The sequence below is a fragment of the Xylaria bambusicola genome (genome assembly GCF_022495145.1).
Source record: "Xylaria bambusicola strain CBS 139988 unplaced genomic scaffold F5B22scaffold_91, whole genome shotgun sequence".
In the NCBI taxonomy this organism is placed as follows: domain Eukaryota; kingdom Fungi; phylum Ascomycota; class Sordariomycetes; order Xylariales; family Xylariaceae; genus Xylaria; species Xylaria bambusicola.
In genome coordinates this window covers 21,410-45,353 of record NW_025953644.1, presented here as the reverse complement: position 1 = coordinate 45,353, position 23,944 = coordinate 21,410, and the positions used below count along the sequence as shown (strand labels likewise).

The 23,944-nt window shown below is 45.5% G+C and overlaps 5 protein-coding genes across 5 annotated transcripts; 2 read left to right on the top strand and 3 right to left on the bottom strand.

Moving 5' to 3' along the window:
• The first annotated feature begins 1,794 nt into the window (after nt 1-1,794).
• F5B22DRAFT_630742 (uncharacterized protein) lies at nt 1,795-2,273 on the top strand. Its single transcript, XM_047976569.1, has one exon. The coding sequence runs from the start codon at nt 1,861-1,863 to the stop codon at nt 2,035-2,037; it is 177 nt and encodes a 58-aa protein (XP_047824973.1). The 5' UTR covers nt 1,795-1,860; the 3' UTR covers nt 2,038-2,273.
• Nucleotides 2,274-2,315: 42 nt separating this feature from the next.
• On the bottom strand, nt 2,316-5,840 carry F5B22DRAFT_630741 (uncharacterized protein). The gene is made up of 3 exons (XM_047976568.1): nt 5,283-5,840; nt 4,811-5,214; nt 2,316-4,757 (listed from the first exon to the last, which is right to left on the bottom strand). The coding sequence occupies exons 1-3, from the start codon at nt 5,483-5,485 to the stop codon at nt 2,524-2,526; spliced, it is 2,841 nt and encodes a 946-aa protein (XP_047824972.1). The 5' UTR covers nt 5,486-5,840; the 3' UTR covers nt 2,316-2,523.
• A 115-nt stretch (nt 5,841-5,955) lies between these two features.
• Nucleotides 5,956-9,915, bottom strand: F5B22DRAFT_630733 (FAD binding domain-containing protein). Its single transcript, XM_047976567.1, has 11 exons — nt 9,108-9,915; nt 8,633-9,020; nt 8,527-8,577; nt 8,186-8,373; nt 7,937-8,100; nt 7,799-7,879; nt 7,523-7,750; nt 6,939-7,412; nt 6,837-6,847; nt 6,601-6,709; nt 5,956-6,484 (listed from the first exon to the last, which is right to left on the bottom strand). Exons 1-11 carry the CDS (start codon nt 9,199-9,201, stop codon nt 6,275-6,277), a joined length of 1,998 nt encoding a protein of 665 aa, XP_047824971.1. The 5' UTR covers nt 9,202-9,915; the 3' UTR covers nt 5,956-6,274.
• A 255-nt stretch (nt 9,916-10,170) lies between these two features.
• On the top strand, nt 10,171-12,546 carry F5B22DRAFT_640422 (P-loop containing nucleoside triphosphate hydrolase protein; the record flags this gene model as incomplete). The annotated part of the gene is made up of 3 exons (XM_047977848.1): nt 10,171-10,962; nt 11,025-11,105; nt 11,161-12,546. The coding sequence occupies 3 exons, from the start codon at nt 10,171-10,173 to the stop codon at nt 12,544-12,546; spliced, it is 2,259 nt and encodes a 752-aa protein (XP_047824970.1).
• A 3,298-nt stretch (nt 12,547-15,844) lies between these two features.
• On the bottom strand, nt 15,845-17,977 carry F5B22DRAFT_662640 (uncharacterized protein; the record flags this gene model as incomplete). The annotated part of the gene is made up of 2 exons (XM_047980464.1): nt 15,845-17,347; nt 17,898-17,977. 2 exons carry the CDS (start codon nt 17,975-17,977, stop codon nt 15,943-15,945), a joined length of 1,485 nt encoding a protein of 494 aa, XP_047824969.1. The 3' UTR covers nt 15,845-15,942.
• Between the last annotated feature and the right edge of the window lie 5,967 nt (nt 17,978-23,944).

Sequence of the window (23,944 nt, the reverse complement as noted above, 5' to 3'; positions counted from 1 at the left end):
AGAGCAGGAAAAAAGGGGCCTTGCCCCCTTACTATAAATCTGCCTGGGTCTCTCAAGGCTGCTAAATTGCTTTCTTAGTCTCACCTGTCGCTTACCACTGAAGTCTAAAAAGTGAAAATGTTACTTATAACCAACGTCGTGCCGCACTCGGTAAAGAAGTAAGAAATGATGATCCCTATCGTGATGTATGGTACCCAAGCTAATGCGATGATGAAGAAGACGCCTATATCGGCAAGGTATAGAAGCAACACGCCCGGCAACTTCTGCTATAGTATTTACCTAATGGTTTCCATTTAACACCCACTGCATGGCAGCTTCCTTTCTATTTCTTCAATAGGTACCTTGCTTAGGTACTAATTCCCATGTAACTTCTTTTTTATATAGATTGCCTAGCTAGATAAGTACTTAAGGCAAGGGGCCGCTGGTATCTATATGTACTTAGCAGGCTACGTAGGCAGGAGCTGATGCTTAGATGCGTGAACCTACCTTAGGTACTTCGAATTTGTGTTTTCACAAGACACTGGACTGCCTCTTGTTCCTTCAGTCCACATTTACTAGCATCATTACTATTGAACTCTCCTCTGGCATGCTGTCCTGAGAAGTTTCACCGTATATTTTACTTGTGTTGGACACAGAATAGACAAGCATAGTATGATTTAGACAGCCCAGCCCATTTCTCCCTCTCGCCCTGAATATTCGGTATCTCGGCACAAACGCTCAACCTGTTCGACTGCCATTACGTCCAAGCCAATAAGGATCATCACCTTTACAGATCTTGATCTCTGTACGCTTATAATGCCCTCGCAGTCGCTTCCTAACAACGGGGGCCTCAACTTCTCCAATGCCGCTGGGAAACTCCCAGTCTTCCAAGATAGAGCTCGCTTTATTCTTCGGCATGGCTCTAGCCAGTCTTCAAGGGCCACAGATCCCTTATTACCCATACATCCTAACCAACTGTATCAATATACCGCTAGTGGCCCGTTCATGGTGGCATTCCCCCGTACACTATCCCCTACACCATATGTGAGACGGTATGACAATCTGGGTCGGGAACAACCTATTGTTGCGTTACGGGACATGGCTTCTCAACCAAGCCAAATTCACAGCAACGAAAGATTAGCAACTTTGAAAGCGCCAGAGCCAGAACAAGCTCGACCAAATTCAGCCCCTCCCAACCCATTGCGAACACTCCCCCTCGAATGTAACCAGTACAACCAAGAAGTCCCAAACCCAGCGATAGCTCCTCACGCGAGTACACAAACGCCCCTTGAGTTTGGTCAAACCGTTGTGCAGCAGCTACCAGAGCGAAACTCGGAACTTTCATTGCTTAGACAAGATGTCCCTGAACATCAGTTACCCAAGGTCGGCATCATTCCTCCCAGACGTATCCTCCCCTTTCCAACCCCGAGGAAGAGAAAGGCACAACTGGCCGATTCAGATACACCGCATAATACCGCAGCCGAAGGATCTGCTTCGAAAATGGCGTCAACGCCAACGCCGCAAGATAGCGAATACGTTACCAAGATACCAACTCCATCGTTAAAGGAGTCTAGGAAAGCGACAGTTTCGATTGTTCAAACAAAAAACAGCAGTAGAAAACGGTCTCGAAATAATTCAAACGATCCATCCGACGGTGATCTCATGCACACTTCTAGTTACAATCGTCAAAATTCGCGAATCAAGACATTAACCCAACCATCTCTTAAGCAGTCACATACACAATCCGAGATCAGAAACCGCTCAATACCCAAGAGGTCAGCGTCGCAAGCAACAACTGTATCAGCAACAACTACCGAATGTTCAACACGCAGCGCCAAGAATAAAAGCGACTCAAAAGCGAAGAACTCATGGAATCAAGTGATGAAGATCGACGAAATCATGGTGCACAAGAAAGATATGTGTGATATCATCGACACTCGCCTCCAGCAGGGAGGCGACGATTCACTAAGTTTACTGCGGCACGAGGTGCTATTCAAACAGATTATAGGAAGCGACGAAAGGAATTTCGAAGCAATACTCACAATGTTGAAATCATAAATTCAACATCATGGTCTACCGGGAATTTTAAGCATATGGTGCAGCCAATACATGTATGGCCTTCATAGGCCATAGAATCTTACTACCTCATCTTCTCTGATCTCGTCTTGCTATGTTAATTCGCTATTTGGGCAGTTGCTTGGATGTCAAGAGAGTCCTATTAGGCTTAGCTAGAGAATGGGCAGAAGCATATACTACTCAATACATACAAATGTATTAGTTATGAACTTTTCAATTTATGACTAATTTATTCTCATAACATAGAGAAAAACACATATCTATACCCTCTCTAGGCCCGTCCAGAACACTATAAACAAAACGCCTTAATACCCCATACCTACCTACCTACCTACCTACCTACCCAAGCGTACTCCAGACATTAAACCCCCATGAGAACAGAAATAAGCCGAGAAGCTAACAGCGTCTCCATGAACTTAGTCAGAACGTAATACACAATGCGTTTCGTTTTTACCTTGCTAATTCTTTTTACATGAAATCCTCATCCTCCGTCTCGTCGGCGTCTACGGGGTCCGCGGCCCGCCGTGCTCTAGGATCGCCGGAGACCGTGAGCGCAAGGAGGTCGTTGACGAGTTCCTCGCTGCGGCTCTTGTTCTCTTCTAGCCTGCGGGCTAGCGCGGCGGCTTGACTTCGGCTCGCCGCTAGGTTCGCTTCGAAATTGAACGTTTCGACCTTGCCTAGGGTGTTGTTATTGTTGTTGTTGGTGGTGGTGGTGGTGGTGTTTTCAGGGGCGGCGGCTGGTGCGCTGGCGCTGCGTACTTGGATCTTCACTTCTCCGGGGACGCCGTCGATGCGGACGGGCTGTCCGCCTGTGGCGGGGCGGTTCTGATTTGTGCTGATGAGATTCTGGAGGAAGGCCGCGGCGTCTGGAGATCCGTCCATGAGCCACTTTAGGCATAACTGGGTACGCTCTCGGCAGAAGCGGTTGTTATCATCGTACAGACAGCAGTTGAGAAGGGCTACTATTCCATTGTGCTTGACGATCTGTAGTTGGACGGTCGGGTTGCCTGGAGAGTTCTGGCCTGGAGGTGGTTGTAGTAGCGCGGCTAGAATGGAGAGAACTTGGCCTTTGATACCTGCCCAGGGGAACTCGTGGGGAGGTTCGGATAGTGGAGGAGGTGGAGGCGGCGGAGGCGGAGGAGGGTTACTGGATGAGGATGGTTGTGGTGTGGGTATGGAAGCGGAGGCTGTAGCTGCAGCGTCGTTGCGGCGATTAACAGGCAACGGCGCTCTCTCGACAGCGACATCGAGGCCCTCGAGTAGCTTGATAAGATCGTGTACAGCGTCATATTCGATGAGATGTTGTCGAAGGGGGTAGATATCGGCGATGGTGTAGAGGAAGTCGAGGAATTGTACCAGACCGTCTTTTGCGCGCTCGAGGTCCCAATTATCTACGGGGAAGTCGGCAGGGTCGATTGTCTCAGCACGTACCTCGCCTTGAATTCGCATCAAAGCAATGCATTCCGGCGCAATGCGGTTCCGGAAGACCGTATAGAAGTAGTGCAGCATGCGACTTAGCCGGAAGTCGGGGTTCGCAAGACGGCTTTCAGTATCTCCTTTAGGATCTGGGTCTGGGTTGTAATTCTTGGAAGGAAGAAACGCGGTGCGTGCCAAGTAGGTAATCAGACGTAACAATACAGTCTGGGCGGGTGACATGATGTCTTTCGGGCTCCTAACCGCCTCCCAGGTATGATGTATGAGACAGCTCTCATGGAGCGCCTGAACGATCTGACTGCTGATCTGGAAGATAAGAGACTGCTCATCCTTCTCCCAGACAGCGATAAACACGAGCATCTCTCTCAGAAGATTTCTGCCGCACTCGGTAGCGAGCATAATACGACAACGGGCCTGTTGTAAGCTTTCGCCGTGCCGCGTTGGTCCAGACCCCGCAGAGTCGAGTATACATGATTTTATGATCATATGTAGTGCCTCTATCTGTTTCGGGTCTAGGATATTTGGAACCTCGGTGAGAAGACCAGTCATCGGCCCTTCACCATAGGAATCATCGTCATCAGCCTCTTCCTCATATTCGTCATACTCCGGAGCATAATGTGGCGTATCTTGGGGTGGATGAGTGGGCCACTCCTGGACAGTAGCGTCGTCTGTGTGATGCTCAACGACATCCCCCATCTCATCCGGCGATTCTGGCGGTGCATAGCGTGACATCAAGCTCTCTTCGCATTGTCTGATCTTATCATTGAGAACAGCAGTCTCGGATTGCGCACTGTCCATGTTCGTTATATTCGGCAGACGAGCCTGCTCCCACCACATATCTAGCTCGTGTGATACACGTCCATACTGCCAGTCTTGAGAGAATTTCTCCTTTGCGTTAGGGTCCCAAGTAGATGGCGTAGTATCCGTAGCATCGGAGTTGGTATAGACAAATGCGAGGTTGTTCTGATGTGGAAACCAAAGATCGGGTTTCTCGGGGTCTTTTGCCTTCAAGTATTCTTGGCAAATGGCCGCTGCCGGTCGGCACATGACCGTGTTTCTCTTTATCCAGTTGCGGACCTCCTCCTGGAGATATAAACATCTCGGGGATAGGGTCGATCCGACTATGTCATACCGGTCATCATGCTCTGGGTTGAGATCTACGTCGGGAGACTCGATAAAGACCCTATACCAAAAGGTCATCTTGTTCCGGTCGTTTTTAGCGATCCAATTATGCGCCTGCTGCAGCGATGTCACCAACACCTTCTTATCTTTGAATATAGTCAGTTGAGTTGCTTTAAAATGGGTGACATCGCACACGTACAGAGTTCAGTGATTTCATTCAGCTTTACTCGCGAAGCATCATCCTCTGGCATCTCACCGTCAATGCCCTTACTAAGTACATTCACACATAGGCAGATGGCCTCGATAACTTCGTGATCAAAGTTGATCGTTGCCGATAGATTTTGCGGTATCTCAGGGTTTGTTGTGACAAGTAAGTTGCGAGCAATGTGCATCAGCTTATTAAGCATCTGCAATGCTTCCTTGAGCGGCACATAGTTCTTGATGATGAGAGCAGTGACCTCAGGAGTTGTGATATCAATGAACCTCGTAGCGACGAACGGTTCTGATCGTACGCCCAGTGACTTTTCATTGAGGTCACATATCGCCGCTGATATGGATCTCCTTAGCCATAACCAGATACGGATATTCTTAGACAAGATTTCTCTATATTGAGACTCATGTAAGCAAAGCTGCGAAGGCACTCGTAGAGCAAGATGACGGATAACGCCTACCTGACATCCTTGTACGTATGTGTCTTCTCGAGTGTCTTCGATATTATGCTCATGACTTTGGCTATTGACTGGGGGCCCATGGCAGGAGATTGCTGGTAATGACCTTCGAGGCAGATGAGCGCGGCAGCAAACCCTCGCTCCTCGATCGAGTCCTCCTTCCACATATGGGCCGGATCGGTATCGAGCCTTGTAGCTGCCGCCATGTTGAGACTTGACGAGAGAAGTCCAATACGGCGGAATGGCGATTCAACGTCTCTTATACGGCGTTGCTATACCTATAGATTGTCTTTCCGGTTGTTACCAAGACAGCTGGTGCAGAGACCGCGATGCCCTTAGCCCCACCAAAGACCTTGGGCGAGCAATCTTCGGTATGGCGGGGCTCAAGAAGGTTAGATGGGCGATGCCGTCAGTTCACACTGGAGAGCGTAAACCCTTGTAGTGATTCCAGATGCTCCTTTGGTATGATAGCGATCAGGTGCAGAATAAATAGTCGCAAAACAACAGTGACAGCAACTGTAGACATTTATCAAATCTGTATTAGAGAATTTCACAGTGAAGCTCAGGCTTGAGATAGTGGCGGTGGGGTGGAACCTGGAGCGCCAGGCATTCAAATTTGTATGCATTTATCCATATATATTCACATGCACAGGTAAGGGACGGATATGGAGATATTACGGGTATATGGATGTAGACTGGGCTCAACTGGGCACATTGACCTAGCCCATATATGCATATCACGGTAGGTATCTCTAGACGGGTCTCGGATTAATCATACCCTTTCTTTACCTCCCATCCTACTCGTCGTCAACGCTCGTAAGCATCTTAAAATGCAAGGGTCTGTTCGCACTCAGGTCATGATCCATATAAAAATGACAGAATGAATATAGCTGCGCTGGAAGTCCGGTGCATTGCTAGACCGTAAGTAGAGACGTCACTAGAGAATAGCAGCACAAGAACATCCGAGTAATGTCCTCCAAATTATTCACAGCCCTTCATTGCTTTACCGGACCTGGTTTCCTACGACACAATCTACTGTTCTGCGACGGCAAAATTCCAAACACGTTTTCCGACATCTGAAAGTCTTCAGACCCCACTGCGTTCTGTGCGTAAAAGACATCCCAAGGGTCGAGCTTTTTCTTCAGTTGGTATAAGCGTTCATACTTGTCGCCCCAGAACGAATGCTGGAAATCAGGCTCGATATACTACAGTATCCGGCATTAGAAGATTTCGTCTTGAACATGATTTGGGAGACACTCAAGTCGTCTCCGGGACATGAAATCGCGCAAATGAGATAAGAATGATTTGAGTTATGACTTACATCGGACTCGGACAGGTAAGCGCCAGAACCCGGACTGACGTATCGCCAGAGAGGGCTCCAGTCGTAGGTGAGAATACTGCTCCAGAACTGGATCTGCTCCGGGTACATGCTAGATCGCAGAGAAGTCAACAGAGTGCCCAAATGACTTCTTCCTTCCGTGTTTCGGGGTGCTCGGGAAGGGTTTCTTGATAGAAGATGTCTGTGTGAGGGACAAGGACACCGCAGCATCAACATACTCTTGAGTCCACTGCACCAATACGAATTAGTAATTGTTTCCTATCTTGAGCAGATATCTTAAGAGACTCAGAATGGAGGGTAGCTTTCAGAACATGACTTACCGTCACAGCATCAACCGCATGCAAAACCGCTTTCCTCCATGCGGGGTTGACTGCACTATCCGGGTATCCTCCCTTGGGATTTGGGGCAACATTGAAACCGAGCACATAGCCGCCACTATCAACAACATAACGGATTGCTTCAAAAGTTTCGGAGAGTTTGGTTTGATTTTCCCAATTTTCCCTAGGGAATAACCGACTCCCCGGGCGTTGTAGGTTCGTGCCCCATGACTCGAGGGGGAAGCTTTCATCCCATGCCTCGTAGAAATCGTCATACTCCTTGTACACCGGTTTCAAGTCGACGCCTATAATGCGCGTAGCATTCCAGAATGGCGCTGTGATCTCTTCAAACTGGGTCTTTGTCAGGTTTGGTCCGAACCATGGCTGCATGGTCCACACATAGTTCCCACTCAGGGCATTGAGAGAGAAATATGAATACATCCCTGCGTCAGTATACTTGATGAAGTCTTGGAAGTACTACACGAATTCGAGAGTCAGCAAGTACAACCAACCTTAAAAAACTGTACAAGTCCAGCACGTAGTGAGCGTGAACTTGAGGGGTAAGGAACAAGATATGGATCGCGTACCGCCCGCAAAGTCTGCCAGAATTGATCCACTAGTACATCCGTTCCCGTAGATAGGACGAAAGTCAGTGTAGTAACTGGTATCTTAGGGAATGCCTTGATAACCATAGAGGTTACAACTCCGAACGTCGATCCTCCGCCCCCGCGAAGAGCCCAGAACAGCTCTGGATTTGAAGTCTCGCTAGCGGTTAAGAACTGGCCGTCTGCAGTGACAACCTCCATAGAAAGAACCTGACAAGGTCAGTTATAAAGCAAGCATCAGAAACTCATGGAACAAACTTGATCCGAACCCATGCCGTAGATGCTTGACAGAGGGGAGTGTCCACCACCTAGGATATAGCCTCCAGTAATGCCAACTGTCTATACAAACACAGTCAGCTGTCTTGCAGCCCAAATGGACAAAAACTTGGTGCGTACTCTTCCTTCACCACCGACAATAGTGACATTTTTCTCACGAGCAGCTCTGTAAGCTTCGAAAACCTGAACACCTGATCCCATCTTAAACGCCGGACCTTTATAAGATCCCTCTTGATAAGAGTCATAAAATCGAATGTCTTTCAAATTATGAGTCCAGAGTGACACTTCCAAAGCCGCGATTAGTCATATAGAGAAACTTGATATGAAGTCTCAAAAAGCTAGGAAAACGTCGACACGGTGGTTACTTACAAGATCCAGCACCGGTTGACTTTGCTGAGAAATCATGGCCCGTATTCTTGATGACGAGCCGGATATTCAGGTTCCTGGCCAGATTGATCGCCAACTGAACCTGAGCAACAGTACTAACATTGACGGATAATGTCGGGTATGATCCGAGAGAACAGTGTGTAGCCCATGGATTGACTACGCTGGGAACACTATTTGGAAGCTGCGTGAGTGACTGTCATTCTTGGTAACGATGAGAAAAAAGCAAATAGACGTTAAATAGTAGTAATGTAGTAGAAACCTCTTTTCGGCTGTGCTTGTTCGAAACACGCTTAGAGGAGTATGATGGACTTTAGCAGACTGACCAAGTTGTGCCCTGAAACAATATCGCATTGATAGAGGTAGGATCATCTGTGCTAATTTTCATATTAGCATGAGACATCACTACGATCAGTCAGGCTATGAGTTTACTGGATATAAGAGTTATTAAACCAATTCGAAGTGATTTCAGCACATGTTGTGCTATTCTGATTCTGAAAGTCCGGGAAACAAGGAGAAGCGAATGGCCTAGTATGTATGAGAGAGCCGCCTAGCAACAGGTTGAACACAGTAGTTGTGACGGTCCCTGGGAACATGGCAGAGTCCCCGGGGAAGTTTTTGCAGTCCTCGGGCGTTCGAATCGGAGCCTTAGGGTCTGGAAACCTGAAGAGAACCGAGTTGGTCAGGCTCAGCTTGGTGAGATTCGCCAAGACATCATGAGTGAGTTGCTTGGTCTCTCCAGGGAAGAGATCCGCAGTCGCATTAGAAGACGAGGCATTGAAGAAAGCGAAAGCAGGCGCAACACTAGACGCATCGGCCACTTCAGCTCGCAAGACTCTAGGTCAGCTCCCATTGGATACAGAACACGTCGATCCGGGCTTAGTACAGAAGTCATGGAACGACTAACAAATAACCTGATTGTTCACGACAATTGTCTGTGTCCACCCCTTTGCCAACAGTGCTAGCCCAAGGCTAATTCTTACCAGAGTCCAAGACACCATGGCGAGTTATATGGCTAGAACGGCACTCGGTCAAAGCTTCAAGCAACTCCAAGAACGACCAAGAGCCCAAGAATCCATTGACAAACTGCTTGATATTAAAGGACCCCGATGTTGTATGCAAGCGCCTACGTCGATCCGCCGGCGCTTCCCAAGAGATGTTTCTGGAACTTGGGTTACACGGCTAGCACGCGAATACGACACCTGACTCGATATAGTGGGATTGGAGATCGCTAGGCGTATCGTATGGATAATGCCAAGATGTCATTATCAAGACGTTATAAATATTGTATGAAGATGCCATCCCCTGAACATGATTAGCCGGGATAGGAAGCACCCAATGTGCCGGCATAAGATTGACGACCATCTCGAGCCATATTGGCAATATAAGATACTTTATCCTGCAATCTAGGCTTCAAGGGCTGAACTGTAGCGAATAGGCGCGCTTTAGAAGCCTGATCGCGTGAGCGCTTAGGAGATAGAATGTTCATGAGCAGGACCGTAAGAGGCATATGTGAGCGTGTAAGTTCAAGGTAAGTAGGTATGTAAGTACCTAACCTAGGTACTTATGGCTGCTTACCGACATACCTGTCCGAGGCCACATTGGTATATAATCGGTACCTTTTCTAAGCCGACCTACGTACATGTATAGGTATTTAGAGCGAGGTTCCATCGAGACGCATTGCAACGGCTGATGATTGACCTGCTCTTTTAAGATGGTCGAGCAGTGCGAATGTATACTTAGTAGTACCACCTGACTAAGAGGGACTTACGTCCGGTGTTTAGCCGGGCAACGGCGCTTGGAGTGCCCCACTACAACTCTTGAGTTTCTCGAAGCCAATGGTGGCGGCGACTGGACTGACCGGTCAACTTACCGAGGTTGCTTTACTGTCTCTGCAATCGACGAAGTCATAGTGCAAGGTTGTATTCGAGACGCCCTACATTCATATCCTTACCTGGAACCCTGCCGAAATGGAGGCCGATATTAGAGCTGCCTTGCCGGATATTGATCCCGTCGTCTCCGAATACTCGGTGGGGTATCTCAGGCACGCCTCAACCGCCTGGATCGGCGAGGATGAGGCTTCAGATTTATCACCTCTAGCTGAGGCTGCCTCTACCATCACTGAACTTCTGCTTTCTGCGGCTGGCAATGTTGAGAGTGCCGCACAGCAGGACAAGATCCGTGCACTTGTCGCGAAATGGGTCGATAAGTACGAGGAGGCGAATGGCGCCAACGGAGAGCGTCATGGCCCCTCCGTGAAGCGTCTTGATCAAGCTTTCCAAGTCAGCTCCCAGCGGAACATGTCATCGACGCTGGCCGTCGCGACCGGCAGTGTCGACCTTGAGTCAGCCAACACCCGCAAGGTTGAGTCCAAGGTAGACCGCAAGAAGCTTGAGAAGGCTGAGCGCAAGATCGCCGCAAAGCAGAGCAAAAAGCAGTTCAAGAATGTCGAATACGAGGCCTCTCGGCTTCTCAATCAGCCCGAATCCCAGTCTTACGAGGAGTTCTACATGGCTGTCAACCCGTTGCAACTTGGGCCTGGTGGTGGTGCCGCTAAGACAAAGGATATCAAGATTGAGAATGCTGATGTCAGCATCGGCGGTACGAGGATCTTGACTGACACTGATCTAACGCTTGCTTATGGCCATCGCTACGGTCTGGTCGGTAACAACGGTGTGGGTAAATCTACTCTGCTTAGAGCATTATCAAGGAGAGAGCTGCCTATCCCTACGCATATCTCCATTCTGCACGTCGAACAAGAGGTAAGACTATCCAGATATTATACAACTATAGAAATATTGGCCATATGCTAACATGCCTGCAGATTACGGGAGATGACACGCCTGCGCTACAGGCAGTCTTGGACGCTGATGTCTGGAGAAAGGTTTTGCTAAGGGACCAAAAGGTACGTTGTAGCTCGCCACTCCGATGGATTGCGCACCTACTGACAACGGTCGAAGGATATCACTACTCGTCTATCGGAGATCGAGGCTAAAAGATCATCTATGGCCGACACTTCGGCCGATGCGTCTAAACTGGATCGCGACAGGGAGGCGCTCGACCAGAAGCTTGGTGATATTCAATCGAAACTGGCAGAGATGGAATCTGATAAGGCCGAACCCAGAGCGGCCAGCATCCTCGCTGGTCTCGGTTTCTCGCCTGAAAGGCAACAGTATGCGACCAAAACATTCTCGGGTGGTTGGCGTATGCGTCTGGCTCTTGCTAGAGCCCTTTTCTGCGAGCCTGACTTGCTTCTTCTCGATGAACCGTCAAACATGTTGGATGTCCCTTCAATCACCTTCTTGTCTAATTACCTTCAAACATATCCTAGCACAATTCTGGTTGTCTCTCACGACAGAGCCTTCCTAAATGAAGTAGCTACGGACATCATACACCAACATTCTGAGCGTTTGGATTACTATAGAGGAGCGAATTTCGAGTCCTTCTATGCAACCAGGGAAGAGCGCAAGAAGATTGCGAAGAAGGAGTACGAAAACAACGTCGCCCAGCGTGCGCACTTGCAGGCTTTCATCGACAAGTTCCGCTACAACGCTGGCAAAGCCGCCGAAGCTCAGTCGCGTATCAAGAAGTTGGAACGTATGCCGATCCTTCAGCCACCGGAGGCAGAATACAGCGTCAAATTCAAGTTCCCCGAGGTAGAAAAGCTCTCGCCGCCTATTGTCCAAATGTCTGGCGTCACGTTTGGTTACACCCCCAACAATATCCTGCTGAAAGATGTCGATCTAGACGTCCAACTAGACTCTCGAATCGGTATCGTAGGGCCCAACGGTGCCGGTAAGACCACGATTTTAAAACTGCTCATCGGCAAATTGTCCGCTACTCAGGGTTTGATCTCGCAGAACTCGCGACTGCGCATCGGTTTCTTCGCACAGCATCACGTCGACGCGCTAGACTTAACGATGAGTGCCGTCAGCTTCATGGCCAAGGAGTACCCGGGCCGCTCCGACGAGGAGTACCGCCGTCAGCTTGGATCTTTCGGTATCACGGGCACGACTGGTCTGCAAAAGATGGCTGTACTTTCCGGAGGTCAAAAATCTCGTGTCGCGTTCGCGTGCTTAGCGTTGACGCAGCCGCATATTCTCGTCCTCGACGAGCCGTCTAATCATCTTGATATCGAAGCAATGGACGCCCTTGCCGAGGCCCTCAATGAATTCCAGGGCGGCGTGCTCATGGTCTCTCACGATGTCACCATGCTGCAGACGGTGTGCAACAGCCTCTGGGTCTGCGAGAATGGTACGGTTTGGAAGTTCCCTGGCGATGTGCAGCAGTACAAGAAGAGGATCGCCGCTCTGGCCGATGAAGCGGGCGTGGTCAAGGCGCACTAGATAAGAAAAGAACCATTTAGAAGGACAGACAAATGTGACGAGGTTACGTGTGTGTCATGACAGGATTAGATTGATGATACACGGAAAAAATAAAACTTCGTATTACTGGCCCCATGCAAATGTTTGCTGTTTGCCTCTATGGTATGATACATTACACCCGTATCCAGATTCACATGAGCTGGTTCGCCTGATTACGCACATGTGGACTGTCTTAGGTGAAAAGGCATCCTACGACTCAGCCGCGATCCACCATATTCATCGCCATTGGGAGAACGAAAAGAATTTTCAGAGCTATTGCGGGATAGATGAGTTAAGGGATCGCCCTGGCCCAGGTGACGTGGCTGGGGACAGGCGGGCGTGAAAAATCCACTGGAGGTGAGCGATCGATTGTGTGTTTGCTCGCAAAACTAGCTACGCTACGTACACTGCCATGTGAGGTGTGTTCAGCAACCCATTTGAGCTCCCGGTTACCCTCTCCCCTTTTGCCGATGGAAGACACGGTTGAACGACGCGTATATAAGGCCTCCTTGCTCCCGCGTTCTTTGAAGCCTTTCGGGCGGGTGGGGGTGGGACGGCGGTATACTCTATAGAGGGGGAGAGAGAAGGCACCAGAGATAGCAGAACCTTGGGAGACATTGCCGTAGGCAGGTAGACGAACCGAAAAATTAGTAAAAATTTTGAAGAATTGCAGCGTTTGAAACTAGACGGGGGAACATCAACCTTTGGACATTGCCAACATACCATTATCAATACCGTTATCACGTAACATCAAATGGAGACAGTGGCATATATCGGTATATTGTGATGGGGTTTGCCATCACCACCAGATAAGGTCACGTACGTATCACCACCAGATAAGGTCACGTACGTATCACCGCCAGATAAGGTCACGTACGTATCACCACCAGATAAGGTCACGTAGGTATCACCGCCGGATAAGACCACATAGGTACTCCGTCTTAAGGATACTCGGAGCCGTCCACAGGTTGTTCTCGGTCTTGATGAGACTTCGAGCTATCCATAGGCAGAGGCCACTGTATGGGAGTTCCTTGGCGCCAACTCAGGTTTAAAATTATTGACTCTAACCTTTGTCGTCTACAAAGGATTTGATCCAATGTATACCTTTGAGTTGCAGAAAGGTGCAAAACAAGGCTGCTCTTTGCGCGTTCGAGGCTATCAAAAGTTGACTGAAGCTCCACTTCCCCTACACTATGTAGTGTGATGCCACCGAGACCAACGTGGCACTACAATGATTACAACGGTATAGTACGGCCGATCAGCGGCTCCGAACAAGACTTCAAATATAGTGTATGGAGTTCAAACTACCGACAGTTTGTATTCCTCAAGCTTGGTGTTGTTGTCCTCGAACAGCTCCTCCAACTATGGCTCCGATCACTCAACCATTCTGAGCCAAAGCACATTTCGCTCACAAAAGTCTCGTACGTGATCGAAGGCCCCAACTTACGTGCTAGTCTAGTGCTTGCTGTTGAGTAACACCTCTGAGCCACCGCAGTCCGCTTCGAGGATATAAACCAAGGTCCATACCACACGAGGTACATTACGATGAGAATGTTCTCATCCGGTGTACTTCTCCCCTACGAGTAATTGTTTCCCATCGGGGAATATAGCACGCACTCATCGAGGTGACGCCCCCATGCCGCTCGTCTAAAGGGAAAGTTCCGCGTGTTGACGGGGTGGTGATGAAGCAGGAGAACTTCCTCATCCAGTGTGTTTCATGTCAACGTGAGTATGGGCTGGTGACCAAACATGCATAGGACGATGATTTTTCGCGTCCAGATCCAGCGTGACGCAAAGTTTCCTTATCCATCCATCCCGCCCGGCGCATGGAAGCGAAGAAGCTTGAGACGAGAACTTTCTCATCCAGTGTGTTTCGTACCACCTATGCGAGAGCGGCGCCGTATATTAGGCGCTACGCCAATACTTCGCGCCATGCCCTTCCCAGGAGAGAGAAGTCATCGCGGAATCCGAGCTTGAATGCGGTTGTTGGGTGCCATACCAATACGTGTTGGGGATAGCCGTGGACACTCTCTACTTACAGGTATACTACAGCGCACCGCCTTCTCAGGGCAAGCATCTCTCCCGCGAGTAGTAGATCAAGGGTGTTTGGGATGCCGTTAAGTCGGCTTCTCGCCCTTGGGCCGATTACGCCATTCCCAGGAAGGGAAGCGATACACGCTGTTAGGGTTTGCACCTGATAGTAGGGGCGCCTCCATTGCCTTCACCCGTTAATAGGTAGCGCATTCCATAATATTTGAAGCCTTCAAAACCTCGCCGAAATACATACAGCGTCCACAAGTACCCATTCCCACAAGCTTGTGCCGTTATACACCTGATTCAGACCGCACTACCTCATTCCGCCTATCGTCTGGTCGACGACACTCAGACAACACAGACAGACCTACCAGACAGACCTACCACTAAACGTTCCAATGCTTGGTTTCAGTCTATATGTGGCCGTGAACCTAAGCGTAACGGCAACTTCACCCCGGCCCCGACGTAGAAACCGCATCTGCAGATCATCTAGATGGTTCTCGGTGGTATACTTAAGCGAGTAGAACGAGTGTGCCCCGTTTACGGTTTAATACTTGGGTGGGTAGGTAGGTATTGACACAGTGAGCTATCTATCTAAGTATATCAGCAGTCAACTCCACCTGCAGTCAGAACCAGAGAAACCGTCACAGCCCATTGCTCGTTCATACCTGGACGACGCGAACCACGACGGGCGCAAGACAAGGACCTACCTACATCTCTAGTCGTACGAATAATTACATCTAGTGGCAGTGGACCTCGCCACGCCCCCCGACTACTTTATCAATAGCCTAAGCAGCATTGTTACCGTCAAAGGTCAGCATAAAAACGCTTTCAAGGACATACTGCTTCCAATGACATTGGAGCATCGCGGGCTCATACACTCTATCCTTTCGTTAGCAAGTAAACACCTTGACTATGCAACACCTTATGGCAGCAAGCTTCTTAGTTGGAGAGAGAGCAATTATCTCCATGGTACATCTAAGTATCACGACGAGAAACGAGCACTGCAGAGGTTTCAAGATGTTTATTTTGATGTTCAAACCGATAAGGTGAACTCAGTGGCATCGACTCGTCGATCAGATGCTCATATAGACAGAAGAAAAACCGACACTTCTACTTTTGGTGGTCGGCCCCAAGAGGAGCCATAACATGTGATAGGAAACGACATGAGAGAAAAGCCTATATATAACCCCGACAATGGCGTCATGGTCCTAAGCGCCTGTAGCAAAGGACTGATACAATTGTCTCCCGAGAAACGAATTGAGGCGACAGGGCCTAAGGTAGCCTGTCCCTCCAGTTCCTGATGTACAACACAACATCCGTGAAGAAAGTACCAGAACGATTTTAACTCCGTGGAACGCTAGGTCGACCCAAAGCTATATTTTTCCAATGATCACGCTCCTTTTTCAACTCGGCGATTTGCTCCTCGAGCTCCTCCAATTTCTGCGCCTTGCGCTCTCGCGATTTACGGGCGGCTAGAGTATTCCGCGCCCGTTTCATCGCGACAGTATCGCTAGGGTCATCGACAACAATTGGAGGAAGAGGCCTGTCCCGCCGTCGAGCATTCACGCCAGAGACAGAGGAATGTCGGGCGTGATTAGTGGACGATGGCGAGGAGTTAGCCGATTTGCGGCGAGGAAGAGAGTCGGTATCAGCAATCTCGAGCTCTACTGGCGCCTCTATCGGTGACTTGGTCGGCACTGTGGGCTGAGTAGTGGTTGCGCTCTCGGGGAAGAGAGAGTACCAGTCATCAGTGGGGGAAGTGTCTAAGTCACCGAAGCCAGGCGAAACCTCGTAGCTTTCAAACCCGGGGGATTCGCCGAAGTTGGAAGGAGTGGTCAAATTAGTGAAAGCAGTGGAATTCGGGGCTGAAAACGGATCGCGCATAAGCAGTTCGTTTGGTGAGACTGTGCCCAAGTGTGAACTTGAAGCAGAGCTCATGTCCAGGTCGCAGCCGGTGATAGCTGGGGAAGACAAAGCGGTGGGCACCGAAGCACCCCCTCCGAAAGCCGTGAAGCCTTCAAGACTACTGAGCGCGTCTGGGACGAGTGAGCTTGGGTCGCAATCGCTAGGAAGAGGAGCAAAATTACCTTGAAGATCCATCGTGGCTTGCGTCCGCTGATTACCAATGCCCTGTGAGAAAAGGGGGACGGGTGGACGAGCACCACGTGTGTGCTGGTTCACTGCAGCGGCGGAGGGAGGAGATAAGTGTGCGAAAAACTGTTGCTGTTGTTGATTTTGGTTTTGCGCAATAGAGTTAAACCGGTTGGTTGAAGCCGAAGGAGAAATCTGATGCCCAGTTGCTTGTGCTTGGATGATCTGTTGTATGCGTTGATTCTGAAGAGCAGACGTGCTCGAATCACGAGTGGAACTTGTCTTGGTGTGGTTTAGAGATCCAAAAGCTGCTGCTGTGGTAGCAGGCGAAGAGGCAGTGCGATTAACGGTTGTTCTCGTGGGCTGGGGAGAGTCGAACAAGACGAAGTCCTGTTGTGGCGGGCTCTGGAAGTTGTGTTGCGCGGATGGTGCCGGCGGGCTCGAGGAACTGGAGGGAAGCCATGATGACTGATTGGAATCCGTGGTGAAGACTGGAACGTCTTGTTGGGGAATGGTTGCGGTGAGGCGAGAACTTGCGCGAGAGCTGGGGAAAGCTTCTTCAAAGTTCAGTTCGTCCTGGGGAGGAAGAGCTGAAAAGAAAGGTTGAGTAGGGATTATGTTGTTTATACTGTTTGACTGAATGGTTGCGGTTAAGCTACGAGAGCGCGGAATGCTGGGAGGCGAGACGACGGGGTCGGGAGTTGTTTAGCGCATTTTTGAAGCGTGCCTGGTGTGATCATTTGTAAAGTGTGGTATGTATGGGAGGGATGAAGAAGAAGAAAGAGAGAAAAGAGAGGGAAAAGTGTGCGAGTGTGCGCGCGGGTGTCCAGGCTTTAGTAATTTTTCAGGCAACAACAATTTTTGGGGCAGACGACAGCGAAACCTAATGGGCTGCCTGGACTGCGCAGGTACTGTGCGATCCGTACAAGGGCACTACAGGGCACTGCAGGGCAGTACACAGCACTACAGAGGGTGCTAAGGGCCAGGCGGCGGCGGCCTAGCGGGAGTGGAGGGCACTGAAGGGCGAAGCGGACAGGGCAACAGGGCACAGGGCACCGGGGGCTCGGCCAGTAGCAGCGCTGTATTGGCACTTGGGTGGAGCTGAGTGGGTAGCACGAGGTGGGCGTCGGGGAAGTGTCGGGGGGGAGGAAGCAGAGGTGTCTTCTCAGCGTGGAATCTGACCAAGTCGTGCCCTAGCCACTAACAATAAGCCTCGCCAGCCAGTTGCGCGCAAAACAGCGTGGGAAACGAAAGAATCTGGGGTGAAACAGATAGCCGGCGACATTGGGAACGCTCGCTCAGTCCTTGGCAAAAGTGTGAGTCATAGCGGGTGGGACCCTTCTACTGCGCCATGGAGCGATCGGGTCTAGTGTGTCTACCTGCGCTAGGTAGTGCGACATGCACGCAAGACCCGCTGTGCTTCTGTCTTTCTGTCGAGGCAATGCTCGGCATGTAGGTACTGGATACCTCGATCTGCTCGACGTCTCTGTAAGTAAAGAGACATTTACCGCACTGCCTCATCGCCCTTCCACAACCACTTGGGCTAATCACCTCTTACTGTAAGTAAGTACATATATACTACGTAACTAGGTAGGTAAATAAAAGGCAACTAAGAAGTTCAAAATGCCATTCTACATCAGGTAGGTAGCTATTGCGTATTGCTATCTACATGTACCCTCATTACATAGATAGGTATGTAGATACCTACCTATGCATGGGCATTTATCCAATTAAACGCTACCTACGTTGATAGGTAGAAAGAAAAGCCCCGGCAGAATTCAATCCCACGAGACTGGCTCTAACATCGTAGGGAGTTCGGCGTTGTTTCCCTCGACTCCGAACGAATTATCTTCTCTTTTAGAACAAAACCGGAAGAATTCCGAAGAGAGAGAGGGGGAGAGACAGAGACAACACCGTTGCGACGGACAAGGCAATTCCTTTGCAGCTCGAGGGAGGTATCTAGTACTACGAGATATAGCATGGTACCTAGTCTGTTCCAACCTACATGGTACCCGTTGGGACTCCACTTCCGTCGCCAACCTTCTGACTTCCAGTAGAAGGGTTGGGGTCTTTGACTTGAAAATGACCGGTTGACTTGATAAAATCTGGCGGTACTTCTAAATTGGTATAATCCCCACCAAAATAGAAGTAATTCCTAATTTATATATATATACACTATATTTATACTTTTTACTTAAATATTAAGAATATTACCATCCTTATTAAAACTGTTAAGTTAGTTAATTTTTTAAGTTTATATTTTTTAATATAAATAACTTTATATATATTTTATTAATAATCCTATTACTATATAAATTAAATAGTTCTTTTTTTCCTTAAGCTAATTTAAAGCTGTTAAATATATTAAGCCTTTTATTAAAAGAAATATTATTAAATTACTATTTATATTTAAATTTACCTTTAAAGATAGCTATATTAATAGTTTTACAAATAGCTAATTAAATATAATTAACTTTAATAAATAGCCCTAAAATAGTTAAAGTAAGGGTTTAATTAATTATTAACATATATAAATTAAGCTAGTTTAAAATTTTTAAAGCTGCTATAAAAGCCTTTAATACCCTTTATTAATATATATACTATTGCTATTTCAATAACTATTCGTTTTAAAAAAATAGCAACAATAATATAATGTTAAATAAAGCTTTAAAAATAGCTTTATAATTAATATTATAATAATTAATCCTTTAAAGCATATATATAAGTTTATATTAGTTATAATATATAATTAATAAATTGTTAAAAATTGGAATAAAAGAAGGTTAAAAACTTTATTAAATTTAATATTAATAGGTTTATTATTATTTTATTTATAATTATAACCTATTTTATAAGGTAAAGGTAAAGCTATAATTATTATAAAAAAGGTTAATTAATAATTATAATAATTTAAAAGTATAATATAAAGCTTTTAATATTTATTATAAAAATAATAATATTATAGTTAAATTTTTATATAATATAAATAAAATTAGTTTTTAAGTTAATATTATTAAAGGTATTATTATTTAAACCTATTGTAAAATTAAAAACCTATAGCTTATAAATTTAAAAATACGGATTTTTATTATTATTATTAAATATATATTTATAAATAATAATATTATTTTTAGTTAAATTATTCTTTTAATTATTAAAGTTCCTAAAAAATTTAATATAAATAATTTTAAAGATAATACTATTATTTACCTATTAAAAATAATTAAAATAATAACTTTATAACCTTTAAGTAGTTTAATTACTTTAATAATATTACTTTACTTATTAATCTAAGGTAAAAAAGGCTATTATTATTAAATAATTATAAAAACTATAAAATAGTTAAATTTATTAAATAAACAGAAAAAGCTAAAATAATTATATTTCTATTATTAAAATATACCTTTAATAAGCTTTAATTATTTAACATTAAAATATTCCAGTTATATAAGACCTATTAAAGCTAAAAGGTATTTTTAATAGTATAAAATAATACAGGTAACTATATTAAGGATAATTTTTTAACTAGCCTTTAAATAGTTTATAAAAGGACTTTTAAACGTTTAATAATATTAAATATATAGGAAAAAATTAATTTTTTACTTTATAATCCTAAAAAAGTATTAAATATAATTATTAATCTAATATCTTTAATTATTAATAAATTATTTTTATAAAATAAACCTAAATATATTAAATTTAATAAAGGGGTAAAATAGGTAAACTTAAATAAACTAATATAAAGTTTAATAATTATAAATATATTAGTACTTTAAAAAGTATATAAATATATTAAACTTTATTTAAAAGCTTATTAAATTAATTAAATACCCTTTATACCTTTTATTTTATAAATAATTCAATATTACTTTAATATTATTATTATATTTATAATTAATAGTTTAAAGGAAAAGGAAGAAAATTATTAATTTTATAAAGTAGTTTTAACTTATAAAATAAAGTATAAAAAGATTTAAATTATTATTAGGTATAGCCCTATAAAAGTTAAAAATGTATAGCTTTATACAGCAAACAACAATAATTAACGGAAAGCATTAATTAAGGTTAAAAAGATTCAATTATAATATAAAATATATAAGAATAAATTAATTTATATATAGAAATAAATAATAGAAATATAGGTATAATTAAATCTAAACCAGTAAAAAAAGGGAAGATTAACTTTTAAATACTATTATAACCTATATAAAGATTTTTTAAGGTTAAAAATATTTTATTAATATTAATAAAAGATTTATATTTATTTATAGAATAAAAAATAACAGTTAAATAATGGAATAAAAATAAAAGATATAGTTAATTTTAAAGGTTTTACTTTATATATATTAATATTACTACTTAATTTAATAAAAATTATTTAAATAGCTAAAACGTATATAAAATTAACTATTGTAACGGTTAAAAAAAGGTTTTAAAAGGCTACAATAAAGCAATACCTTTAAAAAGAGGCCTTTTAAGCTGTTATTAACGATTTTAACAAGAATAAAAACGTATAGGAGGATTTTAATAATTTTAAATCGATAGTTAATATACTTACCGCCTTAAGTAACATTAACAATTGAAAAAGAAGGTATTAAAAGTGTTAAAGGTATTAAAGTTAAAGGTAAAGGCATTAAAAGTAAAGGTGTTAAAGGTGTTAAAGTTAAAGGTAAAGGCATTAAAAGTAAAGGTGTTAAAGGTGTTAAAGGTATAGAAGTAGGTGGGGTAAGTGGGCTAAAAAGTAGTTGCCTAATTAAATTCTTAACTATATTTAAGTTTTTTTAATCGTTATATAAAGTGGAATTGGTTTAAGCAGAGCTATTTATATCTTAGTGGGGATTGTACCTAAATAGAAATACCCCTGTTTTATTAAGTCAACCGGTCATTTTCAAGTCAAAGACCCCAACCCTTCTACTGGAAGTCAAAAGGTTGGCGACGGAAGTGGAGTCCCAACGGGTAGTACATACAGTACACAGCTCATGATGGGCTGCCATATTCTTAGTCTTGTTCTTAGCATCCTGCATCTCACAGCTAGGCATTCTTAAGTACTTACAGTACAATGCAGTAGGTAGCCTTCGGTGTCTTGATTGGACGGCTATTGGACGGCTATCGGCCAGCTGAATTGGGAAGTAGTCTGCGCGGGTTGGCTTTTCGTACTCGTGTGCTGCCAACTTACAGAATGCGAAATATCGACACTTACTTATATGTATGCACATACATACATATTTACAGGATCAAACAAACAGAGGTGTATAAGTAAGTCCTGGAGGAAATAGCTCTTAGCAGGTTTAAACTAGGATTTACATGTACGTACTTTAACAGCCTTCGATATCAGGTTATCCTTAAGATACAGCATATTACCTATTATCATGAGTACGATGAGGGATGGATGGCATTAATAAGCAGATGACGATAGGTACATGCTTGAAAGTGGAAGCTGTAAGTAGGTAAACCGGTCATGGCGATCTAATACCCCCTGGCGCTTTGGTTGGACATAGTAGAATCGGGGGACGGATATCTGTAGATCTAGTCGGGGACATTGGATGTCTGTAGCGTAGTGTATGTAGTGTAATTGGTGGCATCGAGCAGATATCAAGCCATTCCACCACCACATCTCATAAGGCGACGCATCGCAGCCAACAGTCAGGGCAGTACCTACTACCTACTAGTATACTGTAGGTACTATAGTATTGGTGAGATTGCTGCCTCCTTGCGCCAGGTATCCATATATCGTGGCTACGCACGCTACGAATTGCGCGAGAATTGCATTGCGAGCTTTTTCTCGACGCAGGTAATCAATTTCCCTGCCCTGCCTGGGGGTATCCATCCATCCATTCCCCAATCCAAGCCCTCGGCCTCGCATCTCCGCGTGCTCAGATTCCAACCCCGTACAGACCCGTACTTGTCGTATATTCCACGCAAGTAAGATTGGACATTGGAGCAACGAGATCGACCAATTCGACTCGTATTTCGCGTCCTTGTCTCTCGTTCCCCTTGCCGGGTCGTCGCCGCGATGGGGATAGGCGATGGGACGGGGGGGCAGCTGTGACTCATCGTTACCGACGCTGCGTTCCATCGCGTCTCACCCTCCCTGCACACTCGCTTCCCTCCCACGCCGGGCCTGCACCCTATCCCAGTTCCGGCCAAAACTGATTCACTGCGCTCCGCTGCCTAAGTAAGTATTTGCCCACTGTGCTCGAGTTGTGATGGGCTTGTATCCATTGCTCCAATACTCACAGGCATGTCCATGTATCTGTCGAGGAATGGACGATACTATTGGGACTTACCTACGCACTTTTACATTGCAGCGCAGTAGCATGCTATAGCGTATGCGCAGAACACTCTTGGAGCGCACACTAGGGACGCTACTGCAAGTAAGATAGATGTGGGCACAACATGAATCAGGGATGTCATAGAATAGGTTACCGACACTATGCGTAGACAAAAGACAGAAGGGCGCGCGGCGCACTTGTTCGCGAACCGGACCTTGATCTTGCTCATTAAGCAATGTAGTACGAGGTTAACAGTCGTGTAGGTACTGTACTTTAGATAGAATGACAGATGCTGTACTCTGTACGGCAGTGTGCAACCTCGACGAGATCAGTCCGTGTAATCCCAACCTCCGGTGATAGCCCGGAGAAAACCACATTATTCAGCAAGAGATTGTGTGAAAGACGTCCATCCTTAAAATAGCACTCTTGGATCTCGATTAAATGCTCTAAACACGGTATGTGAGACGATGAAGCAAAAATAAAAATGAAATACCTCTCTTGATTACACTCGACTGAGTAGACCTGGCAGTACACCTGGGAGTGATTAATTTATATCCGAAACTCGGACAGAAGCTCGGAATAGCAGGTCTTTATGAAGGATTCAGCCCTACCTATTGGTAGCAACTTGATTCCGATATACTTCAGTTCGAATACCGTACTATACGTAGTACTAAATATCTGTGACTACAGCCATCGCCTGGTGTGAATCTGTGATCTTCTCGTTTATCCGCTACAGATGCCTACTCAAGCACCTAACTCTTAGACTCCATAGGTAATCCCGACAATAAACGAGAAACTCGCTGTGCGGAAATTCAAAATAGTTGGGGGCTGAAAAATTATCGTTTGGTAAAGTGCTTTGTGGGACTTGCCCGTGCATTGGTCCTCCTGAGCCGTTGACGGCTAGTTTATGCGCGCTTTCGTTCAACTATCCGGCTTTCGCTAGGTAGACCACAAGGCGCACACACAATCAATCAATCAAT